The sequence below is a fragment of the Arctopsyche grandis genome, chromosome 3, assembly GCF_051622035.1.
Source record: "Arctopsyche grandis isolate Sample6627 chromosome 3, ASM5162203v2, whole genome shotgun sequence".
Classification (NCBI taxonomy): domain Eukaryota; kingdom Metazoa; phylum Arthropoda; class Insecta; order Trichoptera; family Hydropsychidae; genus Arctopsyche; species Arctopsyche grandis.
In genome coordinates this window covers 3,876,186-3,896,540 of record NC_135357.1, presented here as the reverse complement: position 1 = coordinate 3,896,540, position 20,355 = coordinate 3,876,186, and the positions used below count along the sequence as shown (strand labels likewise).

At 36.7% G+C, this 20,355-nt stretch overlaps 2 protein-coding genes and 1 long non-coding RNA gene across 4 annotated transcripts in view; 2 read left to right on the top strand and 1 right to left on the bottom strand.

The window, feature by feature from the left end:
- The window catches only part of LOC143909787 (uncharacterized), a 279,264-nt gene that overhangs the window by 107,434 nt on the left and 151,475 nt on the right, over window positions 1-20,355 (bottom strand). The window lies entirely within an intron of this gene.
- LOC143923288 (uncharacterized) lies at window positions 1,017-2,655 on the top strand. 2 transcript variants are annotated; one of them, XM_077446896.1, is made up of 2 exons: window positions 1,017-1,285; window positions 1,368-2,655. In XM_077446896.1, exons 1-2 carry the CDS (start codon window positions 1,166-1,168, stop codon window positions 1,467-1,469), a joined length of 222 nt encoding a protein of 73 aa, XP_077303022.1. In that variant the 5' UTR covers window positions 1,017-1,165; the 3' UTR covers window positions 1,470-2,655. The 2 variants fall into 2 exon arrangements, with proteins under 2 accessions (XP_077303022.1, XP_077303021.1); XM_077446895.1 differs by having other exon boundaries at window positions 1,093-1,285; window positions 1,368-2,647.
- LOC143909965 (uncharacterized) lies at window positions 12,216-13,636 on the top strand. Its single transcript, XM_077428289.1, has 2 exons — window positions 12,216-12,375; window positions 12,464-13,636. The coding sequence occupies exons 1-2, from the start codon at window positions 12,262-12,264 to the stop codon at window positions 13,634-13,636; spliced, it is 1,287 nt and encodes a 428-aa protein (XP_077284415.1). The 5' UTR covers window positions 12,216-12,261.

Genomic DNA, 20,355 nt, shown 5'->3' with positions numbered 1-20,355 from the left:
TTTCTTTCTTGCTTTTTATTTTTTTACTATCTTTGTTATTCTTTTTTATGTATATTTGTATTATATTGATTTTTTTAAATAAAATAATTTCATTTGTGATCCGTAATTATTATTTACCGTAATAATTTTTCATATTGGTATGCTACATTATATTTATATACATATATTCAAAGACATGGTTATATCTAGTCACCGGACCCAGAAGGAGCCGCGTATTGTTCAAAGTTTGCCGAACCTTTTTACAAAGGATTTACAACAATGGAACAATGGATAGCACTGTGACTATCCTACCTCTAGTTATATCGCACTATCATCGAAAATCACCATAAGCTAGGGTTGCCAAGTGTCTTGGACAAAAAAAAAGAGAACATTTAACAAAAAAATGTTTATTTTACAATTTTCTTTAAAATTGTGCGGGAAAAGATTATATCTATAAGGCCGGTCATACAGTGAGTATGTACCGTTTACCATGCACCCTCTTTTTTTGATCTTTCGATTTTCGATCTTTGCGTTTTCGGTAATATCAGATTCCGGCTCGTCACGTAGACCCCCATAAGGCTAAGGTATCACAATAATTTTTAAAACAAATTTACACAAAAGTCCAATTATCTCAAAGGAAATATTATATGACTTATTCCACTTTCATAATAACCGAAATATACATATGTAGTTAGGAACTTAAAAAGTGCGCTTAAAAATTAATTGTTGAATTTAATCATCTTCATTCTCACTCAATTTCATCACCTCTGTTGCTATATTTATTTATACACTGCTAATTTGATTCAAAAGTTTCTTATTTTCTTTATAAAATTCTAAACTATCCCATGTACGCGTTCGATGAATGCCACGTTTTTTCTATATGTATCTAAAAAAAACCACGTCCCACATTCACCGCTGTCTGATTTCGCCCTCATGCCTCTCTGAAATATCGACGACATCCCCCCAAGGCAATCCTAGGGGTACTGCCCGAGCTATGGAGGGGCGTCGTGTGGCTCGCGGATTGGTGAAAGATTGGAACACGCTGTATGTTCTCACGCAGTCAAATACCGCGGTATCTACCGCTAGTGTTAACGCTGCCAATGACTACATGTCATAGTTATAATAAAATAAAAAAAAGCAAGTCGAGGGGAGTGGTTGCTGTCAGAGTTGATGGAGTGCAGGGACGATGGAGTGCAGGCTTTGTCTTGGACCAGCTCCGGCCGCATCTTCCGTCTCCATCTTCCGGAGACCAGATCCTCATCCAGAGCGTCTGGAGCAACGCATTCGGACCTGCTGTCAAATTTATGTCGGTGCTGGTTACATTACAGGTTACAATTATTGTCGTTAACTCTTCTCACCGCTTGATCCTACTATTTTTCCATCTGCAGGTCAAAAGAGGCGATGGATTGCCAGACAGGGTGTGTCTTTCGTGTAAGACCAGTCTGGAATTGTTGAGCAGCTTTCGAAAGGCTTGTTTTCGAAACAACTAATCGTCTCAACTGAGGTTAGACGATTGCTTGAAGATCAAGACTGAAGAAGTTTTATTGGAAGATTTAATATGTGACGATGAGCCTTCACAATCGACAATTCTCCGAAAGAATAGTGAAATGTGCTTAAAGTCATTTCCCAGTGGATCTGAACTTATTTTACTCAAAACATCACATCCTGGGCAAAAGCTGTTCAAATGTGATATTTGTTTAAAATCATTTATTCGAAAAAATGGACTTGTGAAACATTTGAGATGTCACGCGGGGGAAAAGCCATACAAGTGTGAAATTTGTCTGAAGTCATTTACTCAAAAATCTAGCCTCGGGACACATAAAAAATTGCATGCTGGAATAAAACCACACAAATGTGACATTTGCTTAAAATCATTTATTTATAAACTTGGACTTGTGTCACATTTGAGATCTCACACAGGAGAAAAGCCATACAAGTGTGAAATTTGTCTGAAATCATTTACTCAACAATCTCACCTCGATATACATAAAAAAATGCATGCTGGGATAAAACCACATAAATGTAACATTTGTGTAAAATCATTTATTACTAAAACTAAACTTGTGTTACATTTGAGATCTCACACGGGGGAAAAGCCATATAAGTGTGAAATTTGTCTGAAATCATTTACTCAAAAATCAAGCCTCGGGACACATAAAAAATTGCATGCTGGAATAAAACCACACAAATGTGACATTTGCTTAAAATCATTTATTTATAAACTCGGACTTGTGTCACATTTGAGATCTCACACCGGGGAAAACCCATACAAGTGTGAAATTTGTCTGAAACCATTTACTCAAAAATCTCACCTCGATATACATAAAAAATTGCATGCTGGGATAAAACCACACAAATGTGACATTTGTTTAAAATCATTTATTTCTAAAAGTAAACTTATGTCACATTTGAGATCTCACACGGGGGAAAGGCCATACAAGTGTGAAATTTGTCTGAAATCATTTAGTCATAACTCTAGCCTCGGGACACATAAAAAATTGCATGCTGAAATAAATTTAAAAAATTGTTATTAAATAAATATACTGTTAATATTCTTACATATTAGCTGCATGCGTGCCATGATGTTTCTGGCGCCCCCTCTCATTGCAGTTTATTTAAATAATTTTAAGAGAAATAATAATTGAAAATTAAATACACAGATCTATTATTTGGCTTACTTGTTTTATTTATTTTAAATGTAATAATTTTTATTTATTGGATGAAATTGTGATAATTTTGGTAAACAAACTTCATCATCCTAAGCCAGAGGTAAACCACGGTTTTTTTTCCAAAGTGCTCAACTTTCTTCGTAAATAAACATTGTTTTACCGCCATTACATTGTCTTATCACGTGTACCAGCACTTTTTGTTTATTGTTTTTATTATAAAATATAGTAAATTAGAATATAGCAATAATAAGAATGGAAGGGGTGGGTTAAATGGTTAAATGGTAAAGAACTATCGAGCACCGATTTCGATGGGTAGCGCGACGCCGATTCTGTTAACAATAAATGTGCTGGACTGGAGAGGACCATTAACTATCACAACAATTTACTGCCCACCTAGACACAAAATAACTACAGAAATGTACAATGACTTATTTAAAACTCTAGGACATAGATTTATCATTGGAGGAGACTGGAACACAAAAAACACTCATTGGGGCTCCAGAATTACACTACCAAGAGGCAGACAACTGAAAAATAGCATTGATATGAATTCTATGCAAACACTGTCGACAGGAGAAACTACATTCTGGCCAGCCGATGTAAACAAAAACCCTGACCTGATTGACTTTTTTATAGTCAAGGGGATGTCTTCGCTGTATATGAATGTGGAAAATTGCATGGACGGTTCGTCTGATCACTGTCCTATCATAATAACACTGAGCACAACACTAATTCAAAAAGAAAAAAGACAAACACTGTGCAATAAACAAACAGACTGGGAAGCATTCAAAACATACTTGGAGGAAAATATTAACTTGAAAATACCACTTAAAACAGGAAATGAAATAGAAGATGCAACTAGATATATAACTAACTTAATACAAATAGCAGACTGGAAATCTACGCCCTGTCAAAACGAGAACACAAAACAGAATCTTAACTACCCCAAAGCAATAAAAATAAAAATACAAGAAAGACGAAGATTAAGAAGAATATGGATCTCAAGCCGATTACAAGCAGATCGCAAATCATTTCAAAAATCATCAAGAGAACTCAAAATAATGCTAAACGAAATTAAAAATGAATCCTTCAACCAATATTTAAGCAACCTGACATCCAAAGCGAATGAATACTCGCTTTGGAAAGCTACTGGGAACTTCAAGCGACCACAGCAGTCAGCTCCACCAGTACGCAACCCAAATGGCGGATGGGGAAGAAATGACGATGAAAAAGCCGAAATTTATGCAGAATTTCTTCAGGATGTATTTAAACCCAATGAAGCAGAAGATGAATCCGAGGAATAGATAGATATATTTTTAAAAACAGATTTTCAGATGTGTAAACCCATAAAGAGCATAACACCTAAAGAGATTATGAAACACATAAAAATGCTAAATCCTAAAAAAGCTCCTGGATTTGATCTAATCACTGCGGTAATTTTAAAAGAATTACCGAGGAAGGGAATCGTGTTCTTAACTATGCTGTTCAACAGTATGTTAAGAACATTATATTTCCCAGTGCTCTGGAAAGTGTCTCAAATCATGATGATACCTAAGCCCGGCAAACCCCCAAACAAAGTATCCTCTTATAGACCGATTAGCTTACTGACCTTGAACTCAAAACTATTTGAGAAGATACTACTGACTAGAATCTTACCTGTAGTGACGGAGGAAGGAATAATTCCAGAACACCAATTTGGGTTCAGAGCAAACCACTCCACAATCGAGCAGGTCCATAGAGTGGTCCAAAAAATCAGACAAACTGGAAGATAGAGAATACTGCTCTGCAGCCTTCTTAGACATACAACAGGCATTTGACAGAGTCTGGCACAAGCGGTTGCTATATAAGGTCAAAAAAGAGCTCCCACACACTCTATACACAATAATTAAATCATATATCTAGGACAGAATATTCCAAGTGAGACAAGGCGAGGCGTTTTCAAAGATATACAAAATCAGAGCGGGAGTACCACAGGGATCCATTTTGGGACCAATATTATACACGATCTACACAGCAGACATCCCAACACCAAAAAAAATGTCACAGTAGCAACGTACGCTGATGACACCGCATTCCTAACAAGTAGTAGCGACCCCACACTCGCATCGGAAGTGTTACAGGATCAATTAAATGGCTTCCAAGAGTGGATGAAAAAATGGCGAGTGAAGGCTAGCACTGGCAAATCTGTTCATGTCACATTCACACTTCGACGAGGGAACTGCCCAGTAGTCAGACTGAAAAACGATGAACTGACTGAAAGTACCGCAGCAAAATACCTGGGTTTCACCATTGACAGGAGACTGACATGGAAAGATCACATCAAAAATAAAAGACAGGAACTCACCCAGCGGCTACACAAAATGAACTGGTTGATAGGAAGAAAATCCAGTCTAACATTAGAGAATAAAATTTTGGTATACAAGTCAATCCTAAAGCCAGTCTGGACATATGGTATCCAACTATGGGGAACGAGTAGTAACTCTAACGTGGAAATCTTACAACGATTCCAAAAAAAAGTCCTTAGAATAATAACAAATGCCCCATGGTTTGCGAGAAACACTGAAATTCATCAACATGTATCTATACCATCAATTAAAACGGAAATAGAAAGTTTTACAAAAAACTACAAGCGCAGACTCGAAACCCACTCAAACGAGCTGGCAAAAGCTCTTATTAAGTCTAGTGCAAAAGACACTAGACTAAAGCGCCGCAGAGTGCTCGAGTACTGGATAAAAAGTTGGCAATTAATGAATTGCCAAATCTTCTGATAAATAAATTGTTATAAAATCTGCTTATGACCGACGGGTCGATTGCAAATATCTTAAATAAAAAAAAAACATTTATGCTGGTGGTGGCACGACAAATCAGCACACTTCAACTTGGTAAACAGACTACTAGTCTAATGTGAACCGGTAACAGGATAACCGGTCGCTCTATGAAGATCGGTCACACGTCGTCACCCGTCACACTAAAGGCGCTCTTCCACCGAATACGTTGACGCAGACGTATCGTTTTTGCCCATATGAATGCACATATGTACGTCGCGTTGATGTATGTTCTGTCGTAGTCGTCAGTCACGATACGTATGCGTCAACGTATTCGGTGGAATGGTGGCTTAGAACTGGTCACACCCAAAAATTGGTCACGAGAAAACTGGTCATACCCAGAAATTGGTCACGAGAAAACTGATCACTAAAGAGCGGACCCAGAGCGCGCTGTCCATTGTTCACATGTTGTAAATGCATTGTTAAAGGTTTTCCGAACCTTTTTTACAAAGCATTTACAATAATGGAACAATAGACGGCGCGAACCTTTTTTACAAAGCATTTACAATAATGGAACAATAGACGGCGCGCTTCCGGTCCTACCTCTACTGATCACACCCAAAAATTAAAAATTATTCGCATGATAACTGGACACACAAAAAAAAATTAGTCGCAAATACTTTTTATTTACGAAATTTGTATTATTATATGAGCCTCGCACGTTGATACGGACATACGAGTTCTTTCCGTCATTGTAGATTCGATGTGTTAAGCATCGATGTGATTATAAATTATAGATGTTCGAGCCAAAAGCCCTCGTGGCCGTGGCCGTTGGTTGTAGGAGCTCAGGAGCTCGGTAATTGGATTTTTATTTTATTTATTTATATAGCAAACTGCTAATGAATATATCACAAAATAACAACTAAAATTATAACTACAAAATAATACAATTAACAAAAAAAAACTGTAATAAGTAGCTGAAATTATAATGCCTAACATTTCATTTATTATATTAAACAATTACATCATCTTCTACAAAGGTATCCATTAACACCCTTCAAGAAAGCACCAATGTTATTAGCACTTCTAATGCTCTCAGGAAGGGCATTATAGATTTGAACACCTCTGTGAAAAACACCTCCTGCAGTTTTAGCTTTCTTAACTCTACCAGTAATTAATTTATTCCTATTTCTAGTTTTATAATTATGTATATCTCTATTCCTAACTATATGATTATTAAAATATTTGGGTAATAAATTCTTATCTAGCTTATATTATATATAAATTTTAAAGTGCTTAATTTAAGACTATTTCTAATATCCAACCATTTCAATTCATCTAACTTACATTCTTACGTTTCCTCACATTAAAAATTGCACGCATTGCTCTATTCTGCACTTTCTGCAGTTTATCAGTACAAAATCCACTGAATAGATAGAGCACTGTAGCGCAATATACAGTATGAGGCCGTACAATACAATTATATATCAATATTTTACTTTTTAAATTTTTAATAAATTTCTTAACCTACAAAGTACACCAACTTTTTTTAATAATATAATCTGCGTGCACCTTAAAACTTAAATTACAATCCAAATAAATGCCTAAATACTTAATATAATCTACTACTTCTACCACTCTCCCATCCATAATCACATCACTTACAACGCTTTTATTATTCATCCACATCATCTTAGTCTTATTTAAATTCACTTTCAGTTTATTCTCACATAACCAATCACTTAAATACTGTAATTCCCTACATAAAATATCACTCATAACTTGCACATCATCACCTGCAATATAAACTATCGTATCATCCGCAAACATATGAACTTTACATATATCAAATACTTTCACCAAATCATTAATATATAAAATAAACAACAGAGGTCCTAATTTAGAACCCTGTGGTACTCCAAATGGAACAATCAAACTTTTAGAAACTCTTTCATTAATTGTTACATTCTGTCTTCTATTATTCAGATATAACATTCAAACGAACTTAATACTTTCCCACCCTATCCTAACTTACTTAATTTATCTATCAATATTCTCCTATCTATGGTTTTGAACGCTATTTTAAGTCCAAGAATACAGCTGCAACCACTTTATTAGAATCATCTATCACTCCCATCCAACTAGAAATGATCAATTGAATGGCCGTTTCAGTTGAATGACGTTCTCTAAGATATGCTAGATTATTCTCCAACCCCTTGTCTTCTCGCTTGCTTTTCAACTCGCTTGTTAGAAGTAAGCTAGAGTATAATGCAATTGTGTGGAATCCGCATGAAGCAAACTACTCTCTTATTATAGAAAAAGTGCAAAAAGCATTTCTTCGTTTTCTTTATAAGAAAGAGTATGGGTACTACCCATATCTCTATCCTACTCCTTTCCTTTTGGGCATGCTTGGGTATAATTCCCTTGAACTTCGGAGAAACTTCTCGTTAATTCGTTTCGTTCTCCAGCTATTGCGTGGTAATACGTCATGCCCGTTGTTGCTGGAACAGTTGGGACTTTATGTCCCTAATAATTATGTGCGTGGTAGACATCATCATTTGATAGTTGTACCTGCTGCTCGCACAGTTCTTTTTCGAATGGCTCCTATTCCAAGAGCTATTCGACTTCTCAATGAAATCTTTGCTGCTGTCCCTGAATGTGATATTTTCCACCTTGGGGAGCGTAGATTATCGGATATTATCTTAACATATTTATCTGGTAACCTGCGCTCATCATTACTTTCTTAATTTGAATGTGATGAATGAGTGGAATCTTAATCTACTCTCTTCCATTAGGGCTCGCTGTGATTTTATTTTGTATTCATATTTTGTTTTATTTTATTTTACTTTTTCTTTCTCCTTTGTATATTTTTATATACTATTTTAATTTTGTTCAGTGTAAACAAAGAATGGGATTTATGGATTTTATTTTTAATTTTTACACTTTTGTTATTTTTTTTTCTCTCTGAATGATGTATTATTTTCCTTTTGTTACTTTTTTTTTATTATTTTATTTTACCATGTTTTTCTGCTTTTGCTTTTTTCCTTTATTTACAGTTTACTTGTTTTTATATCATGTTTTTATATCTTTTTCAAATGTAGGCCATTGTGGCGCATTAGGTTCTTCCTGTAATGCCACAATGGTCCAAAACTATTAAATAAATAAATAAATGTTTCACATTAAGACGTCTTTTTTATTCCGTATTAAGGGTATTGTAAAATCTTTCCAATTTCTTCATGACGATGTAATTCCCTTAAATCAGCATCCCACTGTAAATATATAATCTTAATTTATATCCCGTTTCTTATTAAAATTACTTAGTCTTTAAGAACATTGAAATAATAAAGTTTTTATATTACTTTGATTTTTATTTTTACCTTTATATACTTCTTGAGAACGTGACTTAATGCTCTGCATATGGAAATAAGAGCTTCACTTATAGTAGACGTCAAAAGAAAACTGGAATATCTCAAGCACGTGAAACTACTGCCAGTTGCAAGGTACCGTAATGTTACGGCAAGTTTCTCTCTCGGTGTATATTAGCAATGAATCAAACAAATCTTCACTCATTCTAAAAAGGTTCTGGTTATCGTTCATGTCATCGCCTAGAACCATTTCTTCAGCGATATTCAAGTGTGAATATCGATTCTTCTGAAGCAATGAAGCATCCACTGCTTAATCCACCGCCTTTTACGTTTGGGCGTCCTCAACGCATCCTCGAGTATGATCGCCAAAGCCGCTTTTCTTCTCATGTCCATGTCCATCTTTCGCAAAGTAATGTAGGCATATAGTAAAACTCATGCTATATGATCTCATCAGGCCACTGCGGCACATATCCAGAAAAGTCGATCGCCTCATAAAGAGGTCGGTGCACCGTAAACACACGGCGCACGACCCCATTACCCCACGAACGACGTCCAGGCGCATGAACCCATAAAAACCACGCTCAAAAAAACCACGAGTACCAAAAACAAAGCTTCTGCGCTCAACACGTGTCACAAGTACACGTGCCCGAAACCAGGTCATTGCACGTCTCGAGAACAAAGACACGACACGTGTCCTGGAAATGTATATAAAGCAACGCAGCAACTCCAGCCAGCAGAGTGAGCCTTTAGAGTTCAACTGTATCACATCTCCGAAGAAACTTCTTCGTACATACAATAACCATTGTACCAATTGAACAAAAATAAACGATCCTCTTTCAAACTACACAACATGTGTTTGGTTGGGCCGAGATACGGTCAACATACCTTCCCTGCCTTACAGTAGTCTCGCGCGTACCCTTCTAAGCGCGAAAAATAAACAGTAAGCTGTTTATTGTAATAAGTATAATCGATCTGTAATTTCGCAGAAATTACAGATCGATTATACTTATTACAAAGTTGTATTAATTTATTTGAACTCTTAAAGGTCTGTTCATACCTATCCAGCACGACCCGTATCCTGCAAGTGTTATGCTGCGTACGGACCAAACCAACGACGATTTTGGTCCAACGTTTTAACCAGCAGGATAAAACCAGTAGCGTACAAAATATCGAAATAAAAATTAAATTTAAAAATTGAAATTAAATATCAAAATTAAAAATTAATTATTATATTAAAATTAAATTCAAATATCAAAATAAAATTATTATCAATATATTAAAATTAAAATAAAATATTGAAAGTTAAAACAGAACATGCCCTAATTAAATAAATTTTCGAGATTGACCTAAAATTAGTTCATCAACAATCACATACAGGTAATCCTCGACTTTTGTTTGTCGAAGATGTTTTGACTTACGAAGATACGCACTAAGATCGAAAAAAAAAATCAAAGAATTATTATTTTTAGTTCCCCGTAATGCGCAGTTACTGAGAATATCTCATGTATAAGTATGGGTGACCGAGCGATGGTCCCAACCCGGTATGTTGTCGGTTTATCAAACGAAATTTTTTTAGTCTTCAATTGTTTCTCTCGTCGAAATAAATCAATTAATTAAATCATTTCAGAGGTAAATTTTATCGGATAATGTGTGATTATAAATTTTATTTCGACGAAAGAAAAAAAACCCTTTGACAAATCACCGACATCCGACACCGCGTTTTTTTATGATTTGTTTTTTTTTATCGATCGTCGACGGTAGAAATACAGTAACATCTCGTGACGACTTTAACAATATTTTTTTTTCGCTCGTAAGCAGAGAAATTATAATATTTCTCTGGTTTTAAATGCGCATCGTCGTAATTCAAAACATTGTTGTAATTCAAAACATCAACGATGATCTAATTTTAGCTCAATCTCGCTCTTTAGCTTGATTTTGATATTTAATTTCAATTTTAAAATTTAATTTTTAATTCGATATTTTGTACGCTACTGCTGGTTAAAAAGTTGGCCCAAAATCGTCGTTGGTTTAGTCCGTAAGCACCATTATGCAAGTGCGGATAGTATTCTTTGGTACATTCTACATATATGGACGCGCATGAATGCATAAATGCGCATGCGCGAATGGAGTATGAATACGTCCATATAATGTACCAAAAAATACTATCCGCACTTGCATGACACCTGCAGGATACAGGTCGTGCTGGATAGGTATGAACAGACCTTAAAACAGATACTTTGTACATAAAAATAATTTAGGTTTTTGTTGGTGTCAATTGACGTTTGTGTGCCTAACCTCATTTTTGTTAAGCTGAACTTTTTTTAATTTTAAGCTTAATTTGTTTTTATTGAACTGGTTAGCAAATTTATACATATAATATATATGACAGCCCCCCAGGTACTGGCAGTAAACCAAGGTGCAACGGCAGTAAACGAGGTATAAATCGCGGGTGCTAACGCACTCATAATGGCGCTATTTACCGGCGATATGTACGAAATTTTCCATATCCAGTTCCCATACTGCAACCTATGGTTGATATTTGGGAGCTGGTTATGGCAAATTTCGTAAATATCGGTGTAGATATCGCTAGTGTAAACGGTGCCACGCGTACTATTCACGGTATTACTAGACTACTAGTCAAATGTGAACCTGTCACAGGACAACTGGTCGCTCTAGATCGGTCACTCGTGATCATACGTCACGCTAAAACTGGTCACGAGAAAACTAGTCACACGCTAAAACTTGTCACACGCTAAAACTGGTCACGAGAAAACTGGTCATACCCAAAAATTTAAAATTGGTCACAAACAAAAATATTCTCAAATACTTTTTATTTACGAAATTTTTATTACTATCGACTAGACATATGTTCGAGCCAAAGGCCCTCGTGGCCGTCGTTTGTGGTCTTCGCGAGGAGTTCGCGGGCATCTGTCAGCTCATCTGACGCTCTCTAGCCACGCCGAGAAGGTTGGCAATCACTTTTGCGTTCATTTCACTTTGACAGTTCGAATGTCAAATCATTAATCTTAATTCACCGCGGGAGGTCTATGAAAACACTGATTGTGTTAGTAAGAGGATCCTTTATTTATGTTCACTTGTTACAATAGTAATTATATGTATCTTTTTGTCCCTTGGCCAGTTTTTTCGTGACCAGTTTTAGAGTGTGACCAATTTCTCGTGACCAGTTTTAGCGGGTGACTTAATTTCTCGTGACCAGCTTTAGCGTGTGACCAGTTTTCTCGTGACCAGTTTTAGTGTGTGACTAGTTTTCTCGTGACCAGTTTTAGCGTGACAGATGATCACGAGTGACCGATCTAGAGCGACATGTTGTCCTGTGACAGGCTCACATTTGACTAGCAATCACCGAACCGTTCGTTGATATCTTGCGTGTTTGACGCGGCCATTTAGACCAAATAAGCCACTGAAAAAAAATAGCTAGGCGTGGGAAGTGGTTGCTGTCAGATTTGATGGAGTGCAGAGACGATGGAGTGCAGGCTTTGTCTTGGACCAGCTCCGGCCGCATCTTCCGTCTCCATCTTCAGCGATCCTCATCCAGAGCGTCTGGAGCAACGCATTCGGACCTGCTGTCAAATTCAGGTCGGTGCTGGTTACAGCTTACAGGTTACAATTACTTATTGTGGTTAACTCTTCTCACCGCTTGATCCTACTATTTTTCCATCTGCAGGTCAAAAGAGGCGATGGATTGCCAGACAGGGTGTGTCTTTCGTGTAAGACCAGTCTGGAATTGTTGATCAGCTTTCGAAAGGCTTGTTTTCGAAACAACGAATCGTCTCAACTGAGGTTAGACGATTGCTCGAAGATCAAGACTGAAGAAGTTTTATTGGAAGATTTCATATGGGACGATGAGCCTTCGCAATCGACAATTCACCGAAAAAACAGTGAAACGTGCTTAAAGTCATTTCCCAGTGAATCTGAACTTATTTTACACAAAAGATCACATCCTGGAGAAAAGCTGTTCAAATGTGATATTTGTTTAAAATCATTTATTCGAAAAAATGGACTTGTGTCACATTTGAGATCTCACAAGGGGGGAAATAATAAATTTCATGATGGGATAAAACCACATAAATGTGACATTTGTTTAAAATCATGTATTTCTAACAGTAAACTTGTGAGACATTTGAGATCTCACACGGGGGAAAAGCCTTACAAGTGTGAAATTTGTCTAAAATCATTTACTGAAAAATCTCACCTCCAGACACATAAAAAATTGCATGCTGGGATAAAACCACACAAATGTGACATTTGTTCAAAATCATATGTTCGTAAAGATGAACTTGTGAAACATTTGAGATCTCACACGGGAGAAAAGCCATACAAGTGTGAAATTTGTCTGAAATCATTTACTCGAAAATCTAGCCTCGAAGCACATATAAAAATTCATGCTGGGATAAAACTACACAAATGTGATATTTGTTTAAAATCATTTATTCGAAAAGATAAACTTCTGATACATTTGAGATCTTACAATGGGGTAAATAATAAATTTCATGATGGGATAAAACCACATAAATGTGACATTTGTTTAAAATCATGTATTTCTAAAAGTAAACTTGTGAGGCATTTGAGATCTCACACAGGAGAAAAGCCATACGAGTGTGAAATTTGTCTGAAATCATTAAGTCATAAATCTAGCCTCGAAGCACATAAAAAAATACATTCTGGGATAAAACTACACAAATGTTATATTTGTTTAAAATCATTTATTCGAAAAGATAGACTTGTGAGACATTTGAGATCTCACACGGGGAAAACGTCTTACAAGTGTGAAATTTGTCTAAAATCATATACAAAAAAATCTTATTTCGAGAAACATAAAAAATTGCATGCTGATTAAAACCACACAAATGTGAAATTTGTTTAAAATCATTACTCGAAAATCTATCCTATGGTCACATAATAAATTACATACTAGGATAAATATAAAAAAAATTGTTATGATATAAATACTGTTAATATTCTTACATTTTGACTATATGCGTGCCACGATGTTTCTGGCGCTCCCCTCATTGCAGTTTATTTAAATAATTTTAAGAGCAATAATAATTGAAAATTAAATACACAGATATATTATTTGGCTTACTTGTTTTATATGTAATAATTTTAATTTATTGGATGAAATTGTGATAGTTTTGGTATAAATATATTATTAAAAAATATATTATTTTTTTTCGGTCGTAAGTGCTTAATTTTTAAAACTACTGCGATGTTTCATTTCTCCCGAATGAGAATTCCCCGTTTTCATAACTCACATCCGCTTGAGATTTATCAATCAATTTTTGAAAAATAATTAATTAATAAAAAATATATTATTTTTTTTCGGTCGTAAGTGCGAACCGTCGTAAGTCGAATCGTCGTAAGTCGAATCGTCGTAAGTCGAATCGTCGTAAGTCGAGGACTATCTGTACTCTAAAACAGGCCTGGGCAAACTTTTTGGATGAAGAAATTTAGAAATTAGAAACATTAGAAATTCACATTTCCATTGAATTATTTACTTTTAAATTGAAATAACATTATAATGTATGTAATGTTAATATGACATAAATGTTTATAATACAAGCAATACATAATGTTTATAAAATTAATCATGTTTTTTATTTGTTTTTCTTATAATTTTTTACTGTGGTAAAGGGGGCGATTCTTTCAATATGGTTAAGAAACACTGATGTACATTATAGATGTTCGAACCAAAAGCCCTTGTGCGTAATGTTGCAACTTGGAGAATAATTACGTTTACATTCGTCTACAAATTTATTAAAATATGTCCTGATAGGTTCTAATTTATCAGACGACACGTGTATTCTTTCTTGTCTGGTTTCTTTGTCGTCAAAACGAATTTGACTGAATATTGTGATGAACCTATCCCGAGACATAGATGCCGTAAAAAATGGGTGGCAAAAAGCGCTGTCATTAGTCCACAATTCATTTAAGCTTAATTTTCGGGTCCTATTTCTGCCAGACGCAAGCATTATTCCAATGAATGCTGAAAAACGGTAATTGGACTATTCGTCACATTGGGGTGGTCACAAAGACAATTTTTGCCATGAAAATCGCGAATACACAATATTTGGCACTCAAGTTCTCGTTACTATGATAGTTATCGTTAGTATGATGGACTTTTCGGCTGCCAGATGTTACGTTATAGAGATTTTAGTGACTTTGTGACGAGTAATTTGTGACCAGTAATCACCGAACCCTGAAAAACACCGTTCTAGCTCAGAGGTAGTTGAAGTTATAAGCAGAATTTGAATAAGTTTTGTTATTTCCACACGAACTTTGTATAAATTGATTGCAAAAATAAGTTTTAAAAATATTAATACTATGCATTCCTTTCCTTGAGTAAAACCCTTCTAATTCAGTTTGAAATTTTTCTTTATCTAGCATTCGATATGATTCAACGGTTAGTAGTAGATCTTCCATTGGCATTTTCTTTCAGTACTTATCAAAATTTTCTTTATTAAATAATTTCACAGCTTTTACTTGATTAGAAAAAGTATATTTTTCTTTTATATCCTTAATAATAGCATCGCACATATTTTTGGCTTCTATAATATGTGCGATAATATATGCATATAATATTGTTACGTACGCCGCGGATTAAGTGAATAGAATCCCAGAAACTATGTGACCGTTCAAGGGTTACCTGTTAACGGATTAACTAAGTGCTTGCACTTAGGATCAACGGATATCTATTAACGGATTAACTAAGTGCTTGCACTTACTTCCAGGATTATATCTGGACTCCAAGTGCATTTAGGCTAAACAATGACCGTTGTTAGTCCTTTCTCAGAATCGGTACGGGGAGACCCAATGTCGTGGGAATACATATCCGAATACGTGACTATACAATAGGTTAACAAATTAGACGTCCTGAGAGATCTACCCTTTATACGTAGGCGATATTATGTCATTCTGGACTGAGCACTGCCAGTGCGTGTATCTCCTTAATCATCAATAAATGCTGTGAAACGACTAAGGCCTTTTACTTGATCTTTTAAGATCCTCCACCCAACCCTACGCAACAATATACATATGTAGGTAAAAGTGAAAACCCTCGACAGGACGCATATCTAAGTTTCCCGTCCGTTTTGCGTTATTACTACTACTCGCCACCGGTGTCGTGTCGATAGCTCACACACACACTAACAGACATTTGTTTACGTTTTCACATTTGACATTTGACGTGTGTGTATTCTATACTGCGGCATATATAATACATTAATGAGTCAGTGTAAACTTTTATTCGAAGCCGTTGATATAACTGAACACCATCTAACTCCTCTATCATGTACAACTTTTCTAAAGAATATAAACATAACCCCGTGGGTTCCACATCAGATGACGGTTTATCCATAGAGCTTTTTGCCAGGATGGATTTCATTGTATGCTGGTCTAACAAATTCAAGGTGGATCGTTTCAAGTCGATAAACATTCCCGTGATTGGGTTCCACTGATTTCAATGCTATTTTCATAGGATGTGGTGGATGTGGTGGAGGCAGTTCAACAGCATGCTGCATTTTTATATGAAAGAGGTGGAAAAATGACTAGTATGATCAAGGTAATGAATATTATGACAATGAACATTTTATAAAGCTACATATGTACATAATAAATTTAAAATTCTTTTCTTACAGAAAATATACATTCAATGTTAGACTATTCAATGTATAGGGAGAATAGGAGGCGCCAAAATTAAATTTATAGAAAATCCCTTTACTGTAATAATCACGACTCTAATGTGCGCGCGCAGAATACGGGAGGAAAAGCATGTTCCTCTTGTTCCTGTTGTATCCTGCTCGCGCAAATTAAGTGAGTATGTACGTGAGTATGTACCGTTTACCATGCACCATTTTTTTTTGATCTTTCGACTTAAGATCTTTCGATTTTCGATCTTTGCCTTCCGATATTTGCGTTTTCTGTAATTTAACATTCTGTCAAGTCACGTAGACCCGTAATTATATCCAGTGGCGGCTCGTCCACACGCACAGGACGGTTCGGTGATTACTAGTCAAATGTGAACCTGTCACAGGACAACTGGTCGCTCTAGATCGGTCACTCGTGATCATCCGTCACGCTAAAACTGGTCACGAGAAAACTGGTCACACGCTAAAACCGGTCACACGCTAAAACTGGTCACGAGAAAATTGGTCACCCGCTAAAACTGGTCACGAGAAAACTGGTCACACGCTGAAACTGGTCATGAGAAAACTGGTCACACCCAAAAATTTAAAATTGGTCACACAAACAAAAATATTCTCAAATACTTTTTATTTACGAAATTTTTATTATTATCGACTAGACATATGTTCGAGCCAAAGGCCCTCGTGGCCGTGGCCGTGGCCGTTGTTTTTATTTATTCTTTTATTTTTATTCTACATAAACATATTCTTGAATATATATTATTTGGTTTGATTTTTAAATGCTTTTTATTATTACGAAATTATGTTCACAATACATCTTATATCTACATATTTTAATAGCTACTGATCTACTGATCATTTTCTATTTTACATTTATTTTATTTGGTTAGTAATCATAGTATTATATTATTCTAATGTTAATGCACAGCATAATAGGAGAAAGAGCTCAAAAACCTATTTACAATTGAATATATATTATAATATATAGATGACATATAGAAAATGTTTTACAATGTAACAAAGATAAACAAATAATGTTACCGACGATTTATTTATGTAGATGAGATGTAACAAGTTATTATAAATTATAAAATGACGAATTCACTTTTAGATACCGTCCATATTAAAGATGAAGCCGATGGCATAATCATCGCTCTTGTACAAACGTGCAGAATGAATCTCTGGCAACGTCCCATTGGCTCCGAAGCTGAGAAAACAAAACGACCTTCGTTTTTACATATAATTACTATTGTAACAAGTGAACATAAATAAAGGATCCTCTTACTAACACAATCAGTGTTTTCATAGACCTCCCCGCGGTGAATTAAGATTAAATTTTGATTTGACATTTGAACTGTCAAAGTGAAATGAACGCAAAACCGATTGCCAACCTTCTCGGATGCGAGCGATGCGAACGTCAGATGGGCTGACAGATGCCCGCGAACTCCTCGCGAAGACCACAAACAACGGCCACGGCCACGGCCACGAGGGCCTTTGGCTCGAACACATGTCAAGTCGATAATAGTAAAAATTTCGTAAATAAAAAGTATTTGAGAATATTTTTGTTTGTGTGACCAATTTTTAATTTTTGGGTGTGACCAGTTTTCTCGTGACCAGTTTCAGCGTGTGACCAGTTTTAGCGTGTGACCAGTTTTCTCGTGACCAGTTTTAGCGTGTGACCAGTTTTCTCGTGACCAGTTTTAGCGTGACGGATGATCACGAGTGACCGATCTAGAGCGACCAGTTGTCCTGTGACAGGTTCACATTTGACTAGTAGTCCCTTTACCCGCACTGCGGGTAAACGGACTAAGGTCTGTTCATACCTAGTCAGCACGTACCGACTTCAGCAGGTATCCGGCCGTACGAAAAGTATTCTTTGGTACATTTTGTATGGGTATATTCATATCAACCGTCACCGCTGCGATGTGGGCTGCTATGTAGGCTGCGATGTGGGCTGCTATGTAGGCTGCGATGTGGGCTGCTATGTAGGCTGCGATGTGGGCTGCTTTGTAGGCTGCGATGTGGGCTGCTATGTAGGCTGCGCTGTGGGCTGCTGTGTTGACTGCGCTGTTGACTGCTGTGAAGGCTGCGTAATTCTTAGTTGGGGTCACCAGTTATGGTGAGGTTGGAAGTTGACTGCACTGTGGGCTGCTTTGTTGACTGCGCTGTTGACTGTTGTCGTGGCGGCTGTTGGTTGTTGTGGAGGCTGCACTGTGGGCTGCCGTGTTGACTGCGCTGTTGACTGCTGTGAAGGCTGCGTAGTTCTAAGATGGGGTCACCAATGTAGGTGGGGTAGGATGCTGTTGACAGCGCTGTGGGCTGCTGTGAAGGCTGCGTAGTTCAGATCACGTCGGGGTCACCAATGTAGGCGGGGTAGGATGTGTTGACCGTATCCCAGCCTAACGAAACACTGTTGTGCTTGTTTTAATAAAGTTTTATTGTTTGCCTAAATATTGTACAAAGGTATTAGAATATGTGGGCAAAAGTATGTCGTTCAGCGGTCTCTGGATATGGTAGAGTGTCGCTGGATCGGCATTCGGCTATGTTCAGAAGGTCTCTGGATGCGGCAGTGTGTTGCTGGCTCGTTGTTCGGCTATGTTCAGAAGGTCTCTGGATGCGGCAGTGTGTTGCTGGCTCGTTGTTCGGCTATGTTCAGAAGGTCTCTGGATGCGGCAGTGTGTTTCTGGCTCGGCGTTCGGCTATGTTCAGATGGTCTCTGGTCTGCTGCTGTGTGTCGACGCTTGCTGCTGTGGGTCGACTCTCTGTTGCTGTGTGTCGGCGCTTGCTGCTGTGGGTTGTTTGGGTTGTGGGTTTGCTGTGGGTTGTGGGTTGTTTGCGTTGTTTGGGTTGTACCTCCTTTTATAGTGTTTCTGGGTATCATGTGACCCGTGGTGGCTGTTGTTGATGCGTAAGCGAGGAATGTGCTTTTGTCGATGGGGTAGAATTTTCTGGAATGATTGGCACCGTTCCGCTCGATGTAGTTTAATGGCTGCGGTGTGCTTCGACCGGTTTGGTTCCACTCGACTGGTAGGGGTGTTCCGCTCGATGTTGGTTTAATGGCTGCAGGTGTGCTTCGACCAGTTTTGTTCTACTCGACTTGTAGGGGTAGAACTTACTAGAAGGTTTCGGCACCGTTCCGCTTGAGTTTAGTTTAATGACTGCAGGTGTGCTTCGACCGGTTTGTTTCCGCTCGCCTGGTTGGGGTGGAGCTTTCTAGAAGGTTTTAGGAATGTATTCTGCGTCGCAGTATATGTCTTGATGATGGTGACGAGATTCCCACACTACCGTGAACGGAATTCAATAAATTTAAAATTTTACTACCGTTTATTTCATCTGCGACATGTCTTTAAGGTCTCTATCATCTTTAGAAATTCGAATACTAATTTTAGCTTAATTGGTTTGATTAGAACGCTTTATTGGTCACAATGTACTAAATACCAACTCTCCTTCCGTTTCCAATATTTTCAAACGTAATCTTCTATAACGTAATTTTTTTGTAACCACAATAGAATTTAACTTTGCAGTATTGATTATTTTTCTTTTGATATATTGTATATATAATATGCACGCCCTTTTATAATGAAATGTTTACTATCAATAAGCCACCTCTATATTGACTGCCTAACGTGGAAGGCGCATATCGGTAGCTTAGACTCTTGGAGCAACGGTCTCCAACCAGGTCGGCGAGACAATTTTGACGTAAATATAACAATACTTTGTCCTTTATCCTTGTCCACGCTTTTTGAAAGCTATTATTTTGCTATAGTTAATCCTTTATGCACTTAATAATTTTTAATACTAATTCTCTTTCGATAAACTAATTTTAAATGTTTTTTTGCATTTTTCATAATGAATATACATATTGTTGATTTACTATAATTTTTCAATCATTATACAGTCACTATATTAACATTAA

Bases quoted from the DNA above. Each gene is read 5' to 3' on its own strand.
- LOC143923288 (XM_077446895.1), top strand. From the start codon at position 1,587: ATGTGCTTAAAGTCATTTCCCAGTGGATCTGAACTTATTTTACTCAAA.
- LOC143909965 (XM_077428289.1), top strand. From the start codon at position 12,262: ATGGAGTGCAGGCTTTGTCTTGGACCAGCTCCGGCCGCATCTTCCGTC. The intron at 12,376-12,463 runs GTCGGTGCTGGT...TTCCATCTGCAG, and splicing joins GGACCTGCTGTCAAATTCAG to GTCAAAAGAGGCGATGGATT.